This window comes from Callospermophilus lateralis, chromosome 7, assembly GCF_048772815.1.
Source record: "Callospermophilus lateralis isolate mCalLat2 chromosome 7, mCalLat2.hap1, whole genome shotgun sequence".
Lineage (NCBI taxonomy): Eukaryota > Metazoa > Chordata > Mammalia > Rodentia > Sciuridae > Callospermophilus > Callospermophilus lateralis.
The window spans coordinates 129,765,223-129,789,920 of NC_135311.1; the positions used below are offsets into that span (position 1 = coordinate 129,765,223).

At 35.7% G+C, this 24,698-nt stretch overlaps 1 protein-coding gene across 9 annotated transcripts in view; it reads left to right on the plus strand.

Annotated features, from left to right (window-relative positions):
- Window positions 1-24,698, plus strand: part of Eif4g3 (eukaryotic translation initiation factor 4 gamma 3) — a 284,385-nt gene that overhangs the window by 225,389 nt on the left and 34,298 nt on the right. For 4 of the 9 annotated variants that reach the window (XM_076861117.2, XM_076861119.2, XM_076861120.2 and 1 more), the window contains 9 exons: window positions 339-464; window positions 836-946; window positions 6,635-6,805; window positions 12,716-12,913; window positions 19,760-19,906; window positions 20,320-20,556; window positions 21,894-21,998; window positions 23,429-23,561; window positions 24,417-24,511. In XM_076861117.2, the coding sequence (XP_076717232.2) occupies window positions 339-464; window positions 836-946; window positions 6,635-6,805; window positions 12,716-12,913; window positions 19,760-19,906; window positions 20,320-20,556; window positions 21,894-21,998; window positions 23,429-23,561; window positions 24,417-24,511 (1,323 nt within the window). The remainder of the gene's footprint in view (window positions 1-338; window positions 465-835; window positions 947-6,634; window positions 6,806-12,715; window positions 12,914-19,759; window positions 19,907-20,319; window positions 20,557-21,893; window positions 21,999-23,428; window positions 23,562-24,416; window positions 24,512-24,698) is intronic. The other 5 variants (XM_076861121.2, XM_076861122.2, XM_076861124.2 and 2 more) reach the window with 2 other exon arrangements.

The following is a 24,698-nucleotide window of genomic DNA, read 5'->3' on the forward strand; positions in this document are numbered from 1 at the left end:
AAACCAAAATGAACAATAGCAAGATATCTAATAGGCCATGCTCTGACATCCTGGTGAATATCTTCTAAAACAAATTTCAAAATTTGGCCATATTTCAGAAAATCTCAAAATACCTTGCTTGTTTTATGTCCTTTGTGGTTCTTTGCCATTAACTGATTGTGTGTAGCCTTAATCAGTCCCAGGACACAAGAACACTGTGTTTGCCCTGTGGCTCTGGAGCTAACCCAGGAGAAGCTGCCATGGGTCAGGTTGACAACTTTTTAGTCAGAGATTTTTGGTAATTCTTTAGCACTGAATACTCTGAAACCTGTTGTAAGCTTTGTTTTTCCTTCATGCAGATCAACCAACCCAAATTGCCAATGCGAACTCTGGATCCTCGGATTTTACCACGGGGACCAGATTTTACTCCAGCCTTTGCAGATTTTGGAAGGCAGCCACCTGGTGGAAGAGGTGTACCTGTAAGTGTAAGTTCCCTATAGTCAAAATTAGTTAGAAAAACTTTCATAGATTCCATAACATCTTGTCTAATGGCAAGACAGAGTGGCTGATTATTAGTAGCTGATTCCTGTAATAGAGGTCCTCTCCATACAAATATTAAAGCAAATAAATACAGTTGAATCATTTTTACTTGAAAGAAGCTGGTCTGCATTAATTTGATCTTGGTTTTCTTTTTGTGTTTGTTTCTTCATATTTATTCCATTGAATTGACTTGCGAATATTTTTAAAAGTAGACCAACCTTTGATAGCATTCCTGTTTTGTTTTCAGGTACCCTGGTATACTGCAGATCTCTGATGACACTCAGTAATGTTCATCTCTTTGTCTTTGTTTCTACAGATTTGCAAAGTGCAGAGCAGGCACGGATTGCCAATTCTGGAACAGAGCAAAGCCCCAAGTTGCACTCCACTGGCGATTGCACACCCACCCCTGAAGAGCCTGCCTCTAGGGGTGCGCTGAATCATTTTTCTTTTTTAAACGATAGCCTATGGTGTTATAATATTTTTCATTTTGCTTTTCTTATTTACTTTAGGTTGTGAAGTCAAAATGTAAACAAATAACATCTATAAAAGACTAGTATTGGTAAACTGCAGATTGCCATTGCACCCCCAGTGGCAGGCTCTTCAGCGGTGGAAGTGGCATCACCAATGGACTTATGCTGGGGCGCTGCACTGTGCAGGATTCGGCAGACATTGCCTACTCCATGCTTTGTAGATTTGCAGAAAGCATGGGGGAAAGTTGCCAAGGACATAACTGTGTCATTTCCCCTAAACTAGAATAGCAGAGGGTACACTTAATCCAAAATCTGAATTAACTCAGGGTTTCATGTGTATTTTGAAGAGTTCTCTTTTAAGAGAACTTTATTCTGTGCTTGTATAAACATGTTTACATAAGGTGACACTTTTATTTCCTCATCACCTTTTTATTTCTGTAATGGCAACTTTTGAAACCTGCTTCAGAATAAGACTGCACCATGTGAAAACAAATGTCACTTTGTGTATATTTATTTATTTGCCTGAAGCTAAATACTCATTCAAGGTACTTGAATGCCTATAGCATGTTGGAGGTGCTACAGAAAATTTCCCTGATCTGAAACATATTGTTTATTGAGCATCACCATCTCAAAGACCTCCATGTGTGTGAAAATCTGTTCACACACAGGTTCAAGGTGTTACCTTTTTCTATTTTTTATAAATATTAATTTTTTTTTTTTTTACAGCTTGAATTTCCTCACCAAAATTTCTTAGAAAGCAGCTTTCTAGAAACTCTTTTATAACCTTTTTCCCCAGCACTATTTCCCTTCTTGATAATTTCAAATTATATTTGCATTACCTTTTATTCTGGTTTTGGTTTATAACATTGTTTTGCTAACATTTGAAATAATGTTCATGCCATTTTTGTTATTCTAGATTATAGCATTTGTGGTTACTTAAAATTGCTTTGTTCATGCCACTCTCAGAAGGTATGAATTACTGTGTCTCCTCTTCCAGTGTATATTGGCACTTATCATTACTAGTGTGCTACTCATTGTTTTTCTAGTAATTAGTTATAGCAAAATGGAAATATCAAGAGTTTAATAAGCTGTGTATTTTAAAATATAGAAAGTACAAAATTAATTTTAAAACCATGTCACACTGTGTATTTGACCACTCATTCTTATTCCTACATATGTCAGACGAGTTATTTCTGATGCATTCAAAGTAATGTGAGAATAAGATATTATCTAGAATTTCTAATGTCTCCCCAAAGATCATTGTTATTTAACTAGTTTTCTATAAGTAGTTTCATTACATGTCAAAAGCTAGTTTTTATGGGAAATTTGAATCTTTCAGGGTGGTATTGATAACACAAACATTAATACAGTAGTTACACTTCTAGCCTTTCCTGTAGCTAACAGACATTCTTCACTTAATTTGTTCAGCTCTCCTTAGTGTGTTAATATAGTTCTAGATGTTTACATCATAGGACATAAATATCTTAACATATAAAGGAGCAAAAAATAATGCTCTTTAGGGAAAAATAAATAAACAGCAGCCCAGCTCTTTGTAGTTTCTGGTTCTATACCTCTGTAATTTTCACCAGGTGTCCAAATTGGATTATGATTAATTACCATCCTAGCTTATTAAAATCTGTTAGATATGCTCCATAGTATGGCTTAAGTATCTATGACTTGTATTATAAACATCTCTGCAATAGACTTACTTGTTACAAAAGAGTTTTAATGTACAGTAATTGTTTTAAAAATATTATACAGATGTGCAGATTCATACAAATTTTTATAAATATTCCTTGATGGACAGTAAAGTGCATATCTGTTGGAAATACCCAGAAGGATCATCTCTATAGGTTTTGTTAATCAAATTGTTTGGCAGTTTTGATGTTATTTTAATAGTATTCTGTTTATAGATATCAGAGAAAGTGCTCCAAAAGAATTGTCTTAAGAGGAACTATGGACCTTGTTTAATAAATTGCCATTTGTAATCATTTTAAGTACCCTTGAGATTAACTGATCTGTTATAAAAATCCTAGGAGCCAAGAAGTTTCTGTATTCATATAATCTCTCTATAAAGGAACACCTGGTTACCTGTCTTTGAAAATAGAGCAAATGATTCTCTTTTCTTTGATTATTCAAGTAAGCAGGGGAATTTGTAGTTATAATCTCTAAAAGACATAGAAGCAATGAATATTAAATTCTAAAATAGATTTGTATATTTCTTATTTAATACATTTTTTAAATTTAAAATTAGTAAAAAAGAAATTAAACTTGTAGCTCACCTAGGGAAAAACAAAACAAAACAACTCTGACTTTAAATTAGTCAACCCCCAAATTCTGACACTTTAGTTATGATATTTGTGGACTTCCAGTACAATGTACATAAAGTTCCTCTTCTGGCCCATCAGTCAGGATTGTCTGTCCTTCAGGCAGGAAGATCAGATATCATTTCATTTTCTATACCCCATAGCCCCAAAGCAGGGTCCCAGTTTTGTGTGTGTGTGTGTGTGTGTGTGTGTGTGTGTGTGTGTGTGTTTGGTAATAAGTCATTCACCATGTGGTGCTTCTTTTGAAAAATACTATAAATCTAATGACTTGTATTGTTTTTTTCTCATTCAAAAAAAGAGACATAAGGGCTGGGGTTATGGCTCAAAAGAGACAAATATTTAAGTCCACTTGTCACTTTTTTAAAGAAAACTCTTTTGATTCTTATTGATGATTGATGATGATATCTTGTATAGTTTTGAGGGGTTGTTTTTGCGGTACTGGGGGTATCAAACTCAGGGCCTTGTGCATGTTAAATAAGCATTCAACTATATCCTACCTGTCCTTGCACAGTTTTAAGGTCCTTTTACATACCTTGTATCCTGTAATCCTCAGAATAACTTTTATCAATAAAACAGACCTGTATTTATAAGAAAACTTAAAATTCAGCAGTTAAGAAACTTGCCGGGCTGGGAATGTGGCTCAGGCGGTAGCGCGCTCGCCTGGCATGCATGCAGCCCGGGGTTCGATCCTCAGCACTACATACAAAGATGTTGTGCCTGCCGAAAAACTAAAAAATAAATATTAAAAAATTCTCTCTCACTCTCAAAAAAAAAAAAAAAAAAGAAAGAAACTTGCCAACAGCAATTTTGCTCATAAGTAGGAGATTTGTATTCATGAGTCTGGTTCTTCTGTCTCCTAATTCCAGGTGTTGGTATTCCAAACAGTGACATTGTTCCCACACTGAAAACGTGAAAGAGTTGGAGATTGATTAATTGTACATATTAAGGATTTTAAAACATAGTAAATGTTTTTAAACATTTGAGGGTTCAAAATATATACATAAATATTTGTGAACCCTTTTTTATCTTATATTTGTACAGCAATACAAATATCATTTTTAAATTTATCATGGGAACTTGCATGGAACTTTATCTTGGACCAACAACTTGCCAGTTAGCCTTTCAAATCTATCTTTACTTTGAAGCATTATTATTATTTATTAATATTTCTCACTTCTGTATTGCCCACTTGTAAACCATACATATTTATCTTGGGACAGGTAAAGGAATAAAGCATAAATAATCTCTGTCACTTTGCAGATTAAAAGCTTGACATATTCATTGGCATTTGCTGTAATTTTTGGAAATGTGCACTCAGTGACTCTTACATGCTTTTGAATTAATTTCCTTTCATTACACCCAGACACATTTTTTTCCCCTCACACGTTTATGTGCAAGTATGAAAATTAAATGTGTTAAATTGTTTGCCTGAGCTGTATTATCCTAGCATTGAAAGAGATATTAACCCATTCAAGTCAACGTATTAGAGTATAACCTGGATTATAAGAACCAGACAGTACTTGGTTTACTGCAATTTTCTTTAAAAAAAATTGTTTGATCTGGACTACCAAATCAAAGTTGCAGTTACAAATAAAAGTTCTTGTGGTGGTACAATTAGGTTTAGCAGCTGTTACCTGTTTGTATTTTTTTAGTTTTTACCGTCTTTCTGTAATATAATTTCTGATACCTCTGTGTTTAACTGATCTATTTTTTTCATGTTCACTAAAATGTATTAGATCATATTATCATTACTATGTTCTTAACTGGATATATTTGACAAGATTGGTGTGAATTCCCCAGAAGTTCTAACTTTTGATCCTGATGTGTCTCTGATGTTACTATTTCTAATTAGTATAAGAGAATAATTTTGTGAGTGAGTGGTATGTAAAGGATTTTATTAATTTAAACCTCATACCAAGCTATCTTTTTATATAAAGTATATTAATGAAGTCTATACTTAATTTGAAAATGGCAACATTGGGTCATTACGTAAGATATGATACTGGTCTGTGCCTTGTATGAAGATTATTTTCCTTTCCAATGTCAATATTTGCTCAGCATTTAAAATAATGTATTAGAAACAATAAAGGTCATCATCATACAACAACACGTCTGAGAGGTAACAGGGCTTAGGATCAACCCAATGTTTTATTTATTTCTTTGTTTTGGGTACTGGGGATTTAACCCAGGATCGGTTTTCTACTAATCTAAATAACACGCCCTTTTTTTAAAAAACAGGGTCTTTAGTGAGACTTGAGCTTGAGCTGCATTGATTAAGGCCTTATTAAATTCCTGAGTCTGGCCTCAAAATTGTGATCCTTATCTCTTAACCTCCCAAACCACTGGGATTACAGACATGTGCCATTATACCAGGCCCAATGTTTAATCTTGCAGATTGATTTCCAAGCATTTAAGGGAACTATGGTTATAGATATTTTGACATTCAGAAACATAACTTTTTACTTACCCTGTTAAATCCTATAATAACAATACTTCATATGGTGACTGCTGTGACATGTCAACCTATATTGGTGTTTACAGGAAGAGTATGGTGGTAATCTAGGAGGAACAGGGAGCTAACAAATAGAGAAAGACATTTTTTCAAGGAGTAATTTAGTTTGACTCTCGTTGATTATAAGAAAGGCTTATTTTGGTATTCCTGACCCAGCGAATTTAGAGCCATTCAGTATGGTCTGCTTTAGGGATATGTGAGAATACATACATCAGTGATATAGAGAATTTTAGTGATGAAGTTTAATGTATTTGCATTTTACCCTAAAAATGTAAAACCCAGTTTTTAAAGGAAATTTATGACTAATCACTTCTTACCTGTAAATTTTTTGCAATTATGTAAAGCGGTCAGTCCTGTTTCATAACTTTGTAGATGTTCAGCTAGAGATAGTCTTTTCCACTAGGAACAACTCTTTTTGTTTGTTTGTTTTGCCACTGGGGACACTTCATACCCAGCCTTTTATTATATTATTACATTTTTTAATTTGAGACAGGGTTTCCCTAAATTACTTACAGTCCTCTTGCTGCAGCCTCCTGAGTTGCTAGAATTACAGGCGTGCGCCACCACGCCTGACTAAAAGCACCATAACTTTTTCCTCCCATTTAGGACTTCAGAATCAAAAAAAATTATAGAAGTAGAGAACATTATATAAGTTTATGGTATTCTGGGGTTAGAGCACATCTAACTTGAGGGTCTAATCTTTGTATCTCGAAGTATATGGTGTGAACATCAGGCTTGAGTTGAACAGCAAAACAGATACAGTAAATTGTTAAGTACTCTGAATAGATATAATATTCTTGTCCTAGTTGTTGAACGTTGGGCCACGGAGGTCTCAACCTGGACAGAGAAGGGAGCCCAGAAAGATCATCACCGTTTCTGTAAAAGAAGATGTGCACTTAAAAAAGGCAGAGAATGCCTGGAAGCCCAGCCAGAAACGAGATAGCCATGCTGAGGATCCTGAAAACATCAAAACCCAGGTGAGAACAGGAGCAGATCCTGACATTGTTCTAGAGTTAAATCATAACATTTTAATTTTTCTCAATGTTCTTTTGCCTTATTAGTATGTAGAAATATCAGTTTAAGACTTTTTATACTTCTAGTAAAAACATTATTCTAAAAGCTATCATGGATACTATTTTGTCTTGAAATTACCATTTCTGTGTTTTTTCAAAACAATTATGTCTGGAAGGATCATATATGAAAGGCTTCTATCATTCAGTCTTACATTAATGTTTTCTTTTCTTTAAAATACATCTTTGTATTCTCTGTGTTGAAGCCCCTTTATCCTGTGCTAATCTTATCTTATTAGTACATTGCTCTGGTCAGTTGTTAGGCCTTCTTTTTTTCATACCAGTGATTGAACCCTGGGGCACTTAAACCACTGAACCACATCCCAGCCCTTTTTTATATTTTGAGCCAAGGTCTTGCTAAGTTATGTAAGGCCTTCCTAAGTTTCTAATGCTGTCTTTGTACTTGTGATTCTCCTGCATCAGCCACCCAAATTGCTAGGATTACATGTGTGCACCTCTGAGGCCTTCATTTCTAAGAAACTAAAATTTGGAGTTTTTTGAGATAAAATGAAATTTTCTGTATCTTTTTGTTCATATTCTGCTCTCAGACCTCCTTAGGGTAAATTGAATGAATTCCTTTTTTAATCCACAAAATATTAATTTTTGCATATCAAGTTATATAAAGCTGTAATTCCCATTTTGTGGTACATTACCTAGGTAACATCTGCTGTCTCCTTTGGATGTTCTTGTTTCTACGCATTCACACTAGATTCTCTCACAGATCACATATTAACTTTTCAGTCTTTTTTTTTAACATCATTTATTTATTTATTTATTTATTTAACCATTAGCAGTTTTAGTATAGCAGTTGAAAGATCCAGCTCTGGAGACAATCCTGATTCTGTTAGGCAAGTTCTTAATCTCAACTACAAAGTGAAGATAGAAATAGTATCTACCTCGTAGGACCAGTGTGAAGATGAACTGAGATTATATGAAACATTGGGCATGGTTACCAGAGCCTAATCATGTGCCTAGTATTTTGATGTCCTTGGACATGTCTTTGATTTAGCACCAGCAGAGAACTTCATATGTAGCAGATAATCATTGAACATTTGTTAAATGTTTTAAACCAACAACAAATATTTATACAAAGCAAAGACAAACATGATTTGATCCAGCAAAAAGCCAAGCTGTCCAACCTTGTTGGCTATTTGCCTTTGTTCATCCCTTCAATGATGTCAGAAAATTTGTCAGAAATCCCTAATTTTGTCCTCCTTCACATTCACTGAAATCAAGTCCTTTATTTTCTGTCTCATCTGAACACACCTCAACCTTTAAAAAAAAAAAAACTTCTATAGTCCTTTTCTATAGTCCTTTCTTCGTTCCTCCTGAGAAATGCTTAACAATAATGGAGACCTAAGACAGTTAAAAATTCCTACTGGATCTTCATTATTGTTTTGTTTTAAAAGGCAAGACCCTTGTGTATTGGTGCCTTATGTCATTAGATTATTACTAAACCTGTGAAGAAGAAACAGATATTGTCCCTTTTTTCCATGTGGAAATGTTATCTTCAGGAAATAAGTTTCCTATAATGCTGTGGTTATGGGACAGTCCAGTTCTTGTGACTTGTAATCTGCCTGTCTTTACTCTGTAGCTGACCCCCTCCCATTCCGAATTCTTATCTCAGAAACAGAATAATTATATTAACATAAATACCATTAATTTAGTCTTTTCTGCATAGGTGTACCCCATGTTGCCTACTGTTCTTAATATTCTTTTCATTTTGTTAAATAAAAAGAAATAATATCAATATAATAGGTTTTCTTTTTGCATATACCATCAGAAAACTCTCTTTCATCCCTTCCACTCTACACGTTATCTTCCTTCTTGGTGAACCATCATGTCCCCACGGCACTTCCAGGAAATCGCCACCTGAGATTTGTCTGTACCGTGCTGCTATACTGCTTTGGTGCTGGTGCTGCTGGGTTCCTTTGCTTCATCTCTCTGTTCTTTGTGATGCCTAGATCTAGTTCTGTTGCCTGATTCATTTGCCTAAAATACTAATTTGACCTTTTCTCTTCATCTGAGCTTTCTGATTGATTGATTAATTGATAGATAGATAGATAGATACATTCATACATACATACTAGGGCTTGAGCTCAGGGGTGCTCTACCACTAATCTGTATCTCCAACACTTTTATTTATATTTTTATTTTGAGACAGGATCTCTCTAAGTTGCCATGGCTGTTCTGAAATTTAGGATCCTCCTTTATCAGTCTCCCAGGGTGCTTGGATTATAGGTGTTGCCATACCTAGCTTTATATATGTTTTATAAAGTAGCACTGAAGAGTCATTTTCTCTCACTACTAATGAACACTAATCTGATATTTCCAGTTTGTTCTCTCTGTCCCCAAAATAGGAGTTTTCAGTATTAATTCCTTCCTAAGCTGGGCATGGTGGCACACACATGTAATCTCAGAGACTCAGGAGGCTAAGGCAGGAAGAACACAATTTCAAGGCCAGCTTGGCCAATTTTAGTGAGACTCAGAAACGGATGAGATTGTGGCTTAGTGGTGGATGGCCTCTGGGTTTAGTCTCTGGTACCACTCACACACACACAAAAAAAAACCTCACAAACTTCTCTGGCATTTGATTGTATATGCTCATTGTGTTTATGGTAAGGATTTAAAATCCTCGTAGAGGGATTTAAGTGTAGAGGGATTGAGAGAGAGAGAGAGAAAGAGAGAGAGAGAGAGAGAGAGAGAAAGCCTTCCTAGGGCTAGGGAGCATCTGAGTGGTAAATGTTTGCAACCCCCAGTACCAAAATCAAACAAACAAGGAATAATCCCTTCCTAAAACATTTTCCTCTTTGTTAAATATCTTCTCCCTTTTCTTTTCACTTAGCCAGCTTTTTCCTTCCTTCATAATCTAGCCCAATTCTCCTTTCCTTTTGAGGTCATTTCTTGACTAGTTCAGTGCCTGTGACCTACAATACTCTATTTTCTGATGTTGCTTTATCACTTTGTAAATATCTTACCTGTTCAGCTAGGTTTTGATACAGTAACTATGCCTTATATATCATATGTACCTAATGTCGAATTTTGTAGACATGAAGTAGAAAATTACAAATGAATGAGGATTTTCAATAAATACTTATTTCCTATTTATTGTCCTTTTTTTCTATACTTACATTATTTTCTGAAAGTAGAAATAGTTGATGCTCTTTTACTAATATAAAGGTGAGTTTAACATTTTAAACCTGAAAGAAGATACTATCTTGGTTAACTTAAGCCTTTTTTCTTTCTCTTTTTTTTGGGGGGGGGGCGAGGGTACTGGTGATTGACCATTTCCACTGATCTATATCCCCCCCCCTTTTTTTTGAGACACTAAAGTCACTAATTTGCTGAGATTGGCCTCAAACTTTAATCATCCTCCTCAGCTTCCCAAATCATTGGTATGACAGGTGTGTGCCACTGTGCCCAACATTTTTTTTTCTTTTTAAAATCAAAACTGCTTTATTGCTAAAAATTTTGCCAATGTAATTTTTTAAAATTTTTGTTTGATTTGTTATCTCCTGCCTAGAGAAAATGTTAGCATTTCTACACAAATTCTAAATATCCTTGTAGTCAAGTATTTTTTAAAAAATAAAATAAGATTTTGTGTTATTATATCATGGTTTCTTGCATTCTTACAACTTTTTTTGTCCACATAATTAACTGAAAGAAACGTTTCTTTTTTGTATACATTTCTATTATTGTTGGCGAACACCAACACTGACTGCCACCTCAATCAAGATATAAAACATTTTCAGGGGCTGGGAATGTAGCTCAAACGGTAGCGCGCTCACCTGGCATGCGTGCGGCCCGGGTTCAATTCTCAGTAGTGTTAGTTTGTTTATTCATTTACAGGGTAAACAGTTGCCAGCTTTTGGCAGTGACCACCAAGTTTGCTGTAAATCTTTACATGCAGGGCTTTGTGAACATAAATTAGTTACTTTGGATGAGTTCCTCGCTGTGGGATTGGTGAATATATATTTAACCTTATTGGAAAATGCCAGTAAGGTTAAATGTTTTCCCGACTGGTTTTACGTTTTGTGTTTCTGTTGGCAAAGAATGAGAGTCTCAATTGTTTTTCATTTTCCCGACCATATGCTCTTTCCTACTTTTTAAATTTTAAGTCGTTCTAATGGATATTCTGTCCGTGTATCATTGTAACTTTAATGACTTTGAACATCTTTTCATGCACTTTTTTGCAATTGCTACATCTTCTCTGGTAAAGTTTCTGTGTATGTATTTTGCCCTTTTTCATTGAGTGATATATTTTCTTACTGTTGACTTTTCATAGTTCTTTACGTATTCTGAGTTCTCTACATATTTACAGATTTTCTATGATATTCTGTGCTTTATGTTCTTATTTTATAACAGTGTTTTTCACAGAAAGCAGCTTTTTATTTTGATGATATTTAGTTTATCAATTTTTACATTTGTGGATTGTGCTTTTGCTGCCATTTCTAGGGAAATTTTTGCTCCTATGTTGTCTTCTAGAAGTTAATAATTTTAATTTTTATATTTAGTTCTGTGATCCACTTTTACTTGAGTTTTGTAAAAGGTACAAGATATAGATGAATGTTCATCTTTATTTTGAATGTCCGGTCATTCTCTCACAATTTGTTGATTAGACTCTCTTCACCATTGAATTCCCTTTGTATTTTTGTTGCAAATCTGTTCATCATATATTTGAGTCTGTTTCTCTATTCTCCATTCTATTCTTTTGAGCTGTGCGTCTATCCTTTGGCTAGTACCACAGTTTTTATTTAGTCCTAAATATAATTAATATTGAAATCAGATTATATGAGTTCTCCATTTTTTCCCCCCAAAACATTGCTCAGGCTTTTCTCTTTGGGTCTCTTTCGTCAGTGATTTATTGTTTTTGCCATACAGCTCCTGTGAATATTTTATTAGATTTTTATCAAGCTTTTTTGTTGTTGTTTTTGATTTTGATGTTATAGTAAATGGCACTTCAACAAGTTTTTATTTATTTGCACTTGTCAGTGTACCCTGTAATTGCTAGACTGACTTATTATAGTAGCTCATTTTGTAGATTGTTTATCGTTTTTCTACGTACACAATTACATCATCTTTAAAGTATTTCTTCCTTTCTAATTTGTACACTTTATTTCTTTTTCTTTGTCTTATTGCACTAATTAGCACCTCCAGTATGATATTGAATAGGAATGGTAAGGACAGATATTTTTGCTTGTCCCCAATCTTAGCAGAAAGGTCTGAATCTTTTACCATTAAATAGGGTTTTAGATTCCCTTTTTCTAGCTGAGGCAAGTTTCTTTCATTCCTAATTTGATGAGTGTTTCTAAAATATCATTTTAAAGGACTCTTGCCTAGTATTTCATAACATAATTTATATTACACTGTAATTTAGAAAAAACCCAATTGTTACACATTGAAGTTATTTTCTACAAAGGATTATGATAGAAATTATTGTATCTAAAATCTTTTTACCTATCCCTAAGGGCACATCCACAGTTTCATAACTTTTGATACATATTGTCACATCAGCGTTGGAAATGTCCCCAAAAGGGCTGTTCACTGATAGAGTGTGCTCTTGAGATGCACAAGGCTCTGGGTTCAATCCCCACCACCAAAAAGAAGAAAATAAATAGACAATATTCTTGCCAACAAAGTTTAAATGTATTTAGTTTCTAGAGTTCTCATCATCAGTCAAAAAAAAAAAGGTTGGATAATTTTTTTATAAATTGCTAAAATAAATGTTTTTAATAAATTATATTTTTAAAATCCTTCCAGAATGCATCTTATTGTCATAGTTAGGGTAATGTTCTTTTCTTCTTTGTGATTCTTTAGGAACTTTTTAGAAAAGTTCGAAGTATCTTAAATAAATTGACACCACAGATGTTCAACCAACTGATGAAGCAAGTGTCAGGACTAACTGTTGACACAGAGGAGCGGCTAAAAGGAGTCATTGACCTGGTCTTTGAGAAGGCTATTGATGAACCCAGTTTCTCTGTGGCTTACGCAAACATGTGTCGATGTCTAGTAACGGTAAGAAGAAAGGAAGGAGTAAAACCAGAAATCTCTGAGAGGTATATTCTCCCCTCACTACACATTCTTCCCAGAAATCTTAATGGGGCAATGTAAAGGGGAGAATATATTTTTAGCACTTATTAATGTAATATCCTTATTGGATAAAAGAAACTTACCTTATTAAAATATATCCACAGGGAGGGGACGTGGAGAGCAGGGTGAAGTGGGCATGAAGTAGTCCTGTCAGCATAAGGGCGATAGAGCTGCTGTGGCAGGGCCCTTGCCTGGCCTGTGAGCCCCTGGGCTCAATCTCCACTGCCTCAAAAAATAAATTAGTAATGTGAAATTATTGTGTAGGAATCAAGTTTCCTGGGACATCATGTTATATAGTATTAAAGCAACATTTTACTGAATTTGAAATTAAGTAACTTTTTAGTTTTAATTATAGCTTTTATGAAAACAAAAGGATGGTTTTCTTATTGTTAAAAGGTTTAAAACTGATAATTTCATCTTTTAGAAACTGTTAGGTTTGTCTTTACATCATCCATAGCTCTTATTTCTCCACATCCTGTCCAAACTAGGAAAACAGGATGGGAGACCAGTTTCTGATTGGTGTTCATTGTACTCCAGGTATTCTGCAATCATAAAATGCCACATTCCACCTGTGTTTTCTCTTTTACTGTTACCAAGGTACTTGTGTCAGAAATGTATGTCCTTTAACATTCGGGATTTTTCTTAATTATCACAACTTATTATCATCATACCTTGCTTCTTAGAAACAAGCTGTGAAAATGCAAAAGTCTGTTGTTCTACCAATATTTTTGAGTATCTATGTCAAAGGTAGGTAAATCCATTTGGATTTGGAAAAAGTAACATCTTCTATCTTTAAGGAAGTTCAAAATACATAACTGGAAAAAACAATATTTATGAGGAGGAAAAAAACATGTTTGTGATGTTACAGTTTGTTGAGTGTGATTGAATAATTTAGACAAAATATATAAATTAGACAAAAATGAAATCATTGTGTTAGTGAAAAGATAAACTTGTATGAAGCAAATAATGTGTTGGTCCTGAGGTGGTGTGGATAGGGGAATAGGTAAAGAGAAGAAAGAATGTGTTCCAGGAAGGTGCCTGTCTGAAGCAGTAAGCATTTAATGATGGTTACAGTCCTAACTTTGAATTCTCACACTTCTAAGTTTAAAATGTAAACTTTAAAAGTAAATTTCAAATTCCTGCTCTGCCACTTGCAAACTTTTTAACCTTACTTAATATTCTTGGTTTCAGTCCCTAACCCCAAAATAAATAAAGGAGAATAGTTAATCATCTCTTTAAGCCTCAGATTTTAATCCCTAAAATAAGATTGATTCGTACAATTTATGGTATTGCTAAGATTAAGTAAGTAAATGATTTAATTATTTAATGCTAGAATGAACTAAAATACTCAATGAACTAGATCAGTAGTCTCAATTGGGGCCTCCCTCCACCCCCCAATTACTGGGAATTAAAGCTCTCTACCATTCAAGAGTACATTTTTAAGAAAAACTTTTTCATGGATTTGGCTTTCCAAAATTGCTTTGTAAATAGGACATGTATGCACCTGTATACACGTACATATGCACAGGGACACGATATACACAGGTGCCTCCTCCATCAAAGCCTACCTAGGTAAAATACCACGTAAGACTTACAAATAGCAATGGTAAGTCATGCCTGTGAGGTATGTCTCTGCCTTTGCTTCTTCAATTACAAATGACTGAAGGTGCCTGCAAAATCCCTCTTTACAAACAGCAAAGCATTTAACTAGAATTTAGCACCTCTTTTAGGAGGAAAACACTTCAAATATGAGGCAAATGGAGAAAAGTGGTCAAGAGAAATTTCCTATATCTAAATATGTACATAAATATAATTTTTAATTGGATAATTGTAACGTTAAATTGCTATGCTTTTGTTTCAACCATAATTGAAATGGAAGTTTCCATCTCAGAACCCCTCTAGAATATTGGCTCCCAAGGACAAAGGCTTTTTTCTTTTGTATTCACTGCTTAATTCCCCTTGCCTAGGATACTTCCTGGCACAAAATAGACCCTTGGACTGTGTTGTGAGTGAGTGGGTGAGTGCTTGAAATGAAAGAAAACCAATTGGAAGAAGTTTCTTTGATGCTACTGACTACTTTTGTTGCTTTCTATCTCTATTATGGCAGACATGCTAACTCAGCTACAAAGAATTCTCTGTTTTGTGAGATCCCAAACTTGTAGTGTTGTTACATTAAGTGCTTAAAGGCAAATCATGTGAAAAGTGACAAAATAGACTGAGAAGGCAATTGAAATAGTAAAACCTCAAATGTATTTAAAGCCCTGAGGGGTCTAGGGGTTCAGCTCAGCAGTAGAGTGAACTCACCTAGCATGCACAAGGCCCTGAGTTCCAGCCCTACCACCAAAAAGAGGAAGAAAAGAAAAAGAGGTAAAGAGAGAAGGCAAGCCCACCAACCAGCTTGCAATTACAGACATGAAAAGCCAGCCTTAGCAAAGTATGTTGCCGGAGCAATAGGAGGGTTAGTGATATGTGGCTGACCCAAATGAAGGCCACAAATGTGTTGAAGGAAAGATTGATCAGAAATGACTTACCTTTTCTTAACTGACCATGCTTTTGAATTATGTGTGTATCGCTTACCACTGTCTCTTTGAGTATATCTTTTTTTTTTTTTTTTTTAGTTGTCAATGGACCTTTATTTTATTTTTGATATTTGGTGCTGAGAATCAAACCTGGTGCCTCATACATAATAGGCAAGCACTCTCCCACTGAGCCACAACCCCAGCCCCTTCTGAGTATATCTAATGAAGATATATTTTGATGTCTATGTTCACGATATGAGTAGTCTGATATGTATTTGGCAGGTGACTTACTAAGATCAGAAAATAGCCACTGATACATAGTATATTACCATGGATTCCTGTCATATTTGAACAGTGGCCTTATTGCTGTTCACATTTAAGAGTAAAACACACTATAGAAACCAGTTTTAGAATTAGCACATAAGTGTTATTTGGTTACATTATACTGGTTTTTCCAAATACTTCACCACAGACTAACATATACTTATGCAGCAAAATTGTCAGTGGACCTTGGGTTACCACTGGCATCTATATGTTCTGAGATAGCAGTGAAAATAGTGTGCTAACCAAGGTCAAAGCCTGAACCTCCATTTTCTTTTTGACTATTATAATTATTGCACAAATGATAGCCTTTGATGATTCTCTGTTAGTTTGATCCTTTGGGGGATAAGGATTGTCTGCCCTCAACGCTGACAAATATGTTATTAGTACAAATTCCTCTGGTGCCTTTGGAAGGTGACTAGGTTAGATGAGGTCACAGAGTTAGAGCACTTTTAGTAATAGTTAGTGCTGTTGTAACAGGAAGAGATACCGAAGCTGCTTCTCCTTTGTATGTGAAGACACAGGGAGAAGTCAACTGTTCAGGCCAGGAAATGGGTCCTCAGCGTATCTGCCAGCATCTTGATTTCTGACTTCTCAGCCTCCAGAACTGTGAGAAATAAATATCTGTTGTTTAAACCACCAGTCTGTGTTACTTTTTTATAGCAGCCCAAGTATACTAAAGCAAATAGTCTTCATGTTCTTCCCCAGCTAACCAATTTCAGTGGGTTTCTGATCAGCCAGTATCCAGCAAATAACACATTTTGACTTAATGTCATAATTCTGTTGAATTTATCTTCTCTTAATGATCCCAGATTTTTTTTTGCCATGAATCACTGTTCTCAGAGGATATGTTCTCACTGATCCATTTCCATTTTTGCACAGCCTAGTCAACTATCCCCAGAGGACATTAAGATCATGTTCCAAAGAAGTCTTTTTAGGGAGCTGTGTAGATAGTCATTGATTTAGGAGGGGGTGTGTGTGTGTGTGTGTGTGTGTGTTTCCCCCAAACATGTACTATTCTCCTGCTTATTTGGTTTTGGTACTTCTGTGTGAATGTGTCTAAATTGCTTATGCATAATCACATATTTTTTAATGTCCTGTATCAATGAAATTTCCCTTGACCATTATTTGGGGATAGCAGATGGTTCAATTCTCTGGCTTTTCATTCTTCTCTTCTTATTGCTTAGTGAGCTAGCTATTGCTTATGTTCTTTCTTGTTAGCTCTGTTATTATAAAATAGATGACTCTTAATTTTTAATTATAGGTATGTCAAATACAGTTTCAGGTGTTTAAATACAGCTTTATTAGTTGTTGATTCAGCCTTTACTGTATGGCAGCCACTACTGTTTGCTTTACCTAGACTATCTGTTTAATCTTCCCAACAGCCCTAAAAGACAGATGTTATTATCCCCATTTATGAATGAAACAGATTAATTGAAGCTAAATAATCTGACCAAAGTCACATAACATTGCTAGAATGACAATTGTCTCCAAATCTCCTGTTTCAACAGCTATTTTATACTGTCCTTCATTTACAACATCTTGGAAATGAAGGGACCAAGTCTTAATGAATTAAGTTATTGAAGTACACACAGTTGATTTTATAGAGCAGACATTTAGACCCTGATTTTGTTGACTCAGAATTCAGTAGTCTTTCAGTTTTACTGTTCTAAACACTTGTTGTAGCTTACTTAACTGACTTATTAATTAAAGTGTTTCCACAAAATCTGTTTTATTGTATGCTCAAAGCTGTTCTCCCTGTTGGACACAGGTACTATACTTTCTTTGTTTTTGATGTTGAAACTGAAAGTTTGATTAAAAGAATTGCCTTTGTGTATATAGCAAGTGAGAAAATCATCACAAGTTATATTTATTTCATTTTTCTGACTGATTGAGGGGCATTAACTCTGGTCCCTCTCACCATATGGTGTGACATGGGTTTTCTTTTTGCCCACGTTTCTCCCACTTTCTGCCCAGTAACTCTGTAATGCAGAAAGCATCTCATTTGGGTTGATAAATTATGGCCCAGAGCATTTTTATCTGTCAGTTATATAATTAATGTACTTGATGTTAGTGAATATGACAAGAAGATGGAGAGGACATTATGTTGTTTTTTTTTTTTTTTTAATTTGAGTTCCTATATAGCAGTAAATTGGATATAAGTAAATTTTTAGAACCATTAGTTTGTTCTGGAACCTAAGTCACGTTGGTACTCTATCATATAACAGTCTGTTTATGGATGGACTTTATGATACATCCCATTTTCTTTGGCATTTCTTAGTCAATGTATTATCATGTATTTTCGGTCTTGTATTTTAGAAGATGAAGTCCACTTTGGCTTTTGTTTTGGAAAACTGTTTCTTTTGTATAGCATTTCTCAAAGGTTGATGAACTCCTGAGCCTGCTTATGGGACTATGGAGTAAGCCTATTAAATGAACTAAACTTGCTTGTATTTCTTTGGCTTGAATTTTATATTAGCTTTACTGTAAAGCTAATGTTCCCCTCTTTCTAAGTTAATGTTTCCTGTTGAAAGAGGAACCTGGTGCCTCAGTTGATTAGAACTAGATATATTAAATGATCTTCCGTTTGCAATAGGGAACATACGGGAGGGTGGTCCATCAGTCCGGCATAGCTACACCATAGCATCGTGCCCTCCATTCTCAAGAAGTTCTCTATTATTCAGCCTCAATCAGCTATCCAAGACCATTCTGTTTGAAAATATTAACTATTTTGTGAATAGAAATAGAGTGTCTCTTCTTTTTCACCATTTTCTCCCACTAAAGCCTGGAGTAAAGAGCAAATATTCATTTTAGAATTTCAGGATCTACTTTGTGATTCTAGAAAAGCCATTTTGCCATGTTATACAACAGCTCTTCAAAATTGTGCTGGGGAGTCATATGTAAAATAAAATATTATACTCAGAATCATTGCTATAATATGATACACATATATGTGGTGGGCGGGGGGCGGCATTCTTGGGATGGGGCCTTGTGCATGCAAGGCATGCACTCTACCAGCTGAGATATATCCTTAGCCCTGCTACGTATTTTTTTTTTTTTCTTGAGACAGGGTTTTATTAAATTGTCCAGGCTAGCCACAAACTTGTGGTCCTCCTGCCTCAGGTTCCCAAGTAGCCATTATTACAGTCATATGCCGCTACATCTGACTTTCTTTGTATTCTTAACATGTTCATAAGACCATCTCTGTGTTTAGCTACAAGTAACCTTGAGGATATGAGCTATGTGGTTACTAGAAACCAGTTATTATTGGATGTGGTATATCTTACCTCCAAATGGCCCATTTCTCCTCTGGGTCTTTGTATATGTCAAAAGAATATTTCTAATGAAACCATTTGTTAGGCTAATTTTGGAGAAATAGTATATTCTTTTGGCACAAAATAAGTGACTAGTTAACATACTACTGATGATCAGGGTGAGTGCTGGTATTATTATTAGGACATTTCTCCTGAGAAAAGATATTTTAGAAGTCCCCAAATGTCTTGTCTTCTGCTTCTTCCTAGAGTAATGATCTCTAGGAATTTCTCTCCTCTGGCCTTATAATTCTCCCCTAGCTTATGTCATTTTTATTTCTTTAAACCAAAATGCTTACAATGGTAATTTAAAGAATTAAAATTATAACCCTTCAGAGTTAGAAGTCTAAATAAGTGCAGGGTTGTAACTAATGATATGACAAGAATCCTAAGTCAGCTGGAAGCATGGACATAAAAGATATGTTACATTTGTGTGAGAATCCGTATATATTAAGTTTCAAACCATCTTAACACTGAATCATGAAATGCCTGAAATTTAAGTTGTATAGGGTTATAACATGCTTACCTGTAGTTCAGTCAGCATTGTTTTGCACAATAAAGAAAACAGGTGTTTTTATGCCTTTAATCTTGCTCTTTTTCGTTTTCCTATCTGGATACAGCTGAAAGTACCCATGGCAGACAAGCCTGGCAACACAGTAAATTTCCGGAAGCTGCTACTAAACCGCTGCCAGAAGGAGTTTGAAAAGGATAAAGCAGACGATGATGTCTTTGAGAAGAAGCAGAAAGAACTGGAAGCTGCCAGTGCTGTGAGTGATTTCACAGAAAAACAATGCTGTTTGCTTTGAGTATTGTCAAATAGAATTTTTTCCTTTTCTCTTTGAGAAGAGGCCTATAGACTTTTCTTTTCTTGCAGAGGTGCCGTACTGATATTTAGGAGAATGCTTCATTCCTTTTAGTGTGAAGTATTAAAACACCTCAACCCTCAAAGCCAGTTTTAATATTCATTCTAAGTCTGGACTTCAGAGAAGGTCACTGAGTTCTAGAAATCTGAAATGGATGCAAAATTTTGGGGATGTTCTGTTTTCTGAGGAGTAGGTCTGTAGTTATATCATTTTCAAGGGCATCTCACCCCCAGAAAGAGTAAGGCCCACAGACCTTGATGTCTCTTGGTGGGACAGTGTTCATCTTCAAGATGCTGTTATTCTTTCTGGTACAACAGCCAGAAGAGAAGACGAGGCTTCATGATGAACTAGAAGAAGCCAAGGACAAAGCCCGACGGAGATCTATTGGTAACATCAAATTTATTGGAGAACTGTTTAAACTCAAAATGCTCACCGAAGCCATCATGCATGACTGTGTGGTGAAACTGCTCAAGAACCATGATGAAGAATCACTGGAGTGCCTGTGTCGCCTACTCACCACTATCGGCAAAGACCTAGACTTTGAGAAAGCGAAGGTAAAAATCCAGAAACTCAGAAGCCTTTAGCAGGCAGTCTTTGTTGGTTGCAAAAAACTTAAGCTGTCAACAGAAGTGTTGCATTTTACCCCAACAATCTACTCCATTTGTTTTTCTTATTTTTTTCCACTCATTGTCATTGATTAAATGACAGTGCTCTTTACCACATTTGCATTAAAGTTAGAGGTAAGGAGCATCCAGTTTATAGAGTTTTCATGTATTTGTCCCTTGTTCTTTTTTCTCTACTTCATGACCATTTTATAGTTTAGTTGTTTGTATGGCAAACAAATCAACTGTGTATACTTTAATAAGTTAATTCATTGAGACTCAGCTATAAAATGGCTGTTCAAACAGGAGTTTTGGAGACAGTCATCATTCTAGCTTTAATTAATCTGTTTCATTCATTGGGGATAATAACATCTATCTCTTAGGGCTGTTGGAAAGATTAAATAGATAGTCTAGGTAAAGCAAACAGAAGTGGCTGCCATATGGTAAGGGAAGAATAGCTACCATGGGCTAGGCCTGATGGTGATGGAGAAATAAGGAAGTCCCAGTAGCTTGCTTAAGTCTGCGGTCTGATTACTGACACAATTATTCAATCAGAACATAAGAAAACATTAAAAATACTGTAATCCACACCTAACATTGTGCTGTCCACAAGGAATGTGGAAATTAGAAATAGTTGAAAGAAAACAATGTCAGAGCTGGGCATGATGGCACATACCTATAATCCCAGCACATTAGTGAGATTCTGTCTCAAAACAAAAAATTAAAAGTGTTGGGGATATAACTCGGTGATGAAGTGCCCATGGGTTCAATCCCCACTTCCAAAATAAATAATAATGGTTATTATGTCATAAATGTTTTATAACCTCTGTGTCAGCTAGTATTATGTATGGTTATAACAGAACACCCCCCCACACACACATCTATCACTTATACAGAGTTGGGGTTTATTTCTCTGTAGATAACAAAGTTCAAAGGCACACAGTTCCAGCTTAACATCTTAGCGTTCCTAAGGCATAACCCTGGTCCGTGTTCTCAGTAGAAGACGGGAAAGGAGCAAAGTACAGTCACATCTCTCTTAAGGAAGGTTTCAGAGCTACAGTACAACTTCTTATTTATATTTTGGCCTGCAATTAATCACATCACCAAAGTCATCTGCTTGGGAGTCTAGAAAATGTAGTCTTTAGTTTGTTGGTCATATGCTCAATTAAAAATGGTACCATTACTTTTGACTGTAAGCTGTTGTTTCTAACTGCTAATCTACAATTTTAAATTAGCATTTAACATTTGAAGTTGTCATCCAGGAATACTAGTGATTTTGTGTTTTGCAGCCGCGTATGGACCAGTACTTTAATCAGATGGAGAAAATTGTAAAAGAAAGAAAAACCTCATCTAGGATTCGATTCATGCTGCAAGATGTGATAGACCTACGACTGGTAAGTAAGAGAAAAAAATAAATTAGCTTGCCATTCCAGTCTCTTTGGGTTAAGTAAGGATGTCCAATTATTTATAAGCATTAAAAACTTAATGTTTTTGCTTCAGGGCTTAGAACTTGATCTGGCAGACCTCCATAAGGAAGTTACATGAAAGAACAAAAGGTCTCTTGCCTATTACATGTTTCTTCTTAGTCCAGTTATCAAACACATTACAGTTTTGAAATTGACCATTTTGAATTCAAACTGTGGTCAGTTGAATAATAGTCTTTGTAAGCTAAATAATCAGAAAGTCTCATCTTCACAATGATACATTTAACTTCACTGAGGCTTACATTGTTAATCTCTAAAACTGAGAATGCTGCCTACCTTGCAGTTTTGTTGTAAAGATTGAATGATATAACTATGCAAAGTGCCAACTCCAGATGTCGGTGTTTTCTTCTCTGCTGTTTTTCCTGTAGACCTTCCTGTTCTGCTGCTTTTTTTCCACCTTTCATATACCAGAGTTGGGGTTTATTTCTCCTTAGTTCAAAGGCACCCAGTTCCAGCTTAACATCTTAGCATTCCTAAGGCATAACCCTGGTCCTTGTTCTCAGTAGAAGACAGGAAAGGAGCAAAGTAGAGTCACATCTCTCTTAAGAAAGGTTTCAGAGCTACAGTACAACTTCTTATTTATATTTTGGCCTGTTTTCATTCCTGTCACCTCTTTGCCTTAGTTTAATTCTGATAGGGACTGTCCTGCAGCTGAAGATGAATATGGGCACCATCTCTCTGTCTTGCATGCAGGCCAGTTAGCACTCATGGTGGTTAGCATGTTTTGCTAACCCCAGATGAGACCTTAGGATCCTTCTTATCACCAAAGTCCTTCCCAGCTAATCAGAATTTGCATATTATTAAACTGGTTTCCAGCCATGCCCGCAAATCACTTTTATCAGGTTTGGAACTGAGTCTGAGAATGGAAGGGAGGAGTGTAATTATACAGAGACAGCTTTCATCCCTACAGAGGGGAAACCAGAGGATGGCATTGTATGCACTTAGTGTCATACCGGAATCACAGTGTTGAAGGAGGAAGCCTGCTACTCATCCTTGATTTAGAACCTCTCTAAAATATGTATGACCTGAGTAGCAAAATGCCTGATTATGTCAATGCCAAGGAATGCTTATTCTTCTTGAATCCTTGTCCCTCTCTGCGTGTGAATTGTAGAAAATGATGGTAAAATACATTTGGCCCAGCTGGACGGGGTTGATTAAGGAGAATTTAATTCTGTTGCTCTATTCTCCAGACTCTATGTAGTGTCATATATGAGACAGAAACTGCCATAATTTCAGATTTATAGTTAGCTTATACTTTTCCAGCAGTACATACATTTTAAAGATTTTTCAATTTTTTTTTCCAGTTATCTCACTAGTAACCTTATTTTCTACTTTTATAGTGTAATTGGGTATCTCGAAGAGCAGATCAAGGACCTAAAACTATTGAACAGATTCACAAAGAGGCCAAAATAGAAGAACAAGAAGAGCAGAGGAAGGTCCAACAGCTCATGACCAAAGAAAAGAGAAGACCAGGTAAGGGTAAAAGGCCACTGAGCTTGGAACAACCTGGGAATCTGAGTGGTAGATATGTAAGAATTCTTTATTCAAGTGTGAAATGAGACCATTGAGAATAACCCAAAGAATGAGAGTGGCAATTGTTAAGTGAACCATTTTCCCCTAGAGATCAGTCATTGCTTATATGGAGTGGTGCACGCCTGTAACCCAATGACTCAGGAGGCTGAGGCAGGAGGATCGAAAGTTCAAGACCAACCTCAGCAATTTAGCGAGGCCTTATATCAAAATAAAAAGGCTTGGAATGTGGCTCAATGATTAAGCACCCCCAGGTTAAATCCCCAGTACCAAAAAGAAAGAAAGAAATAGAAAAAAATAATTTCCAGCTAACTTTTCACAAAGTATTCTAGTCATTAACTGCAAAGACCAGATGTGGCCCTGCCTTGCCCACACTGAGTATTCATTTGTGTCATTTGGTTTTTTTAATAGGTCAGTCTGGTTCTTGGAGAGCCAATATGAGCAGAGGACTCTTCTTGATATTTTCATTCTGTGGGCACTAAAGGGCCTATCACCGTACTTGCACAGCTTCTTTTGTCTTTTTCCTTGGTTTTGATTGAACTAGCTGAGTTGAAAATGTTGCTCTCGGGCTGGGGTTGTAGCTCAGTGGTTGAGTGCTTGCCTGGCATATGTGAGGCACTGGGTTCATCCTGAGTACCACATAAATAAATAAAGATATTGTGTCCATCTACAACTAAAACAAAAAGTGTGTGTGTGTGTGTGTGTGTGTGTGTGTGTGTGTGTGTGTGTGTGTGTATTGCTCACTCTTTCTAATGACTTGAGATAATGAGAGACTGGCTCACTCTGTTCTCCCTGTAGGTGTTCAGAGAGTGGATGAAGGTGGGTGGAACACGGTACAAGGGGCCAAGAACAGTCGAGTACTTGACCCCTCAAAATTCCTGAAAATTACTAAGGTGAGTGTGACATTTAAAATTTAATTTACAACAATTCTGCCATGAGTCTCAAAAGTACTTACTCATAAAAAAATAACCACATTGCAAAGCAAAAACAAAACCACATTGCATATTTTGTGGCATGGTTGTTTGGGGACAGATACTTTTTTACAAGTTAGTATTGTTCAGTGTATTCTACATACCTGTC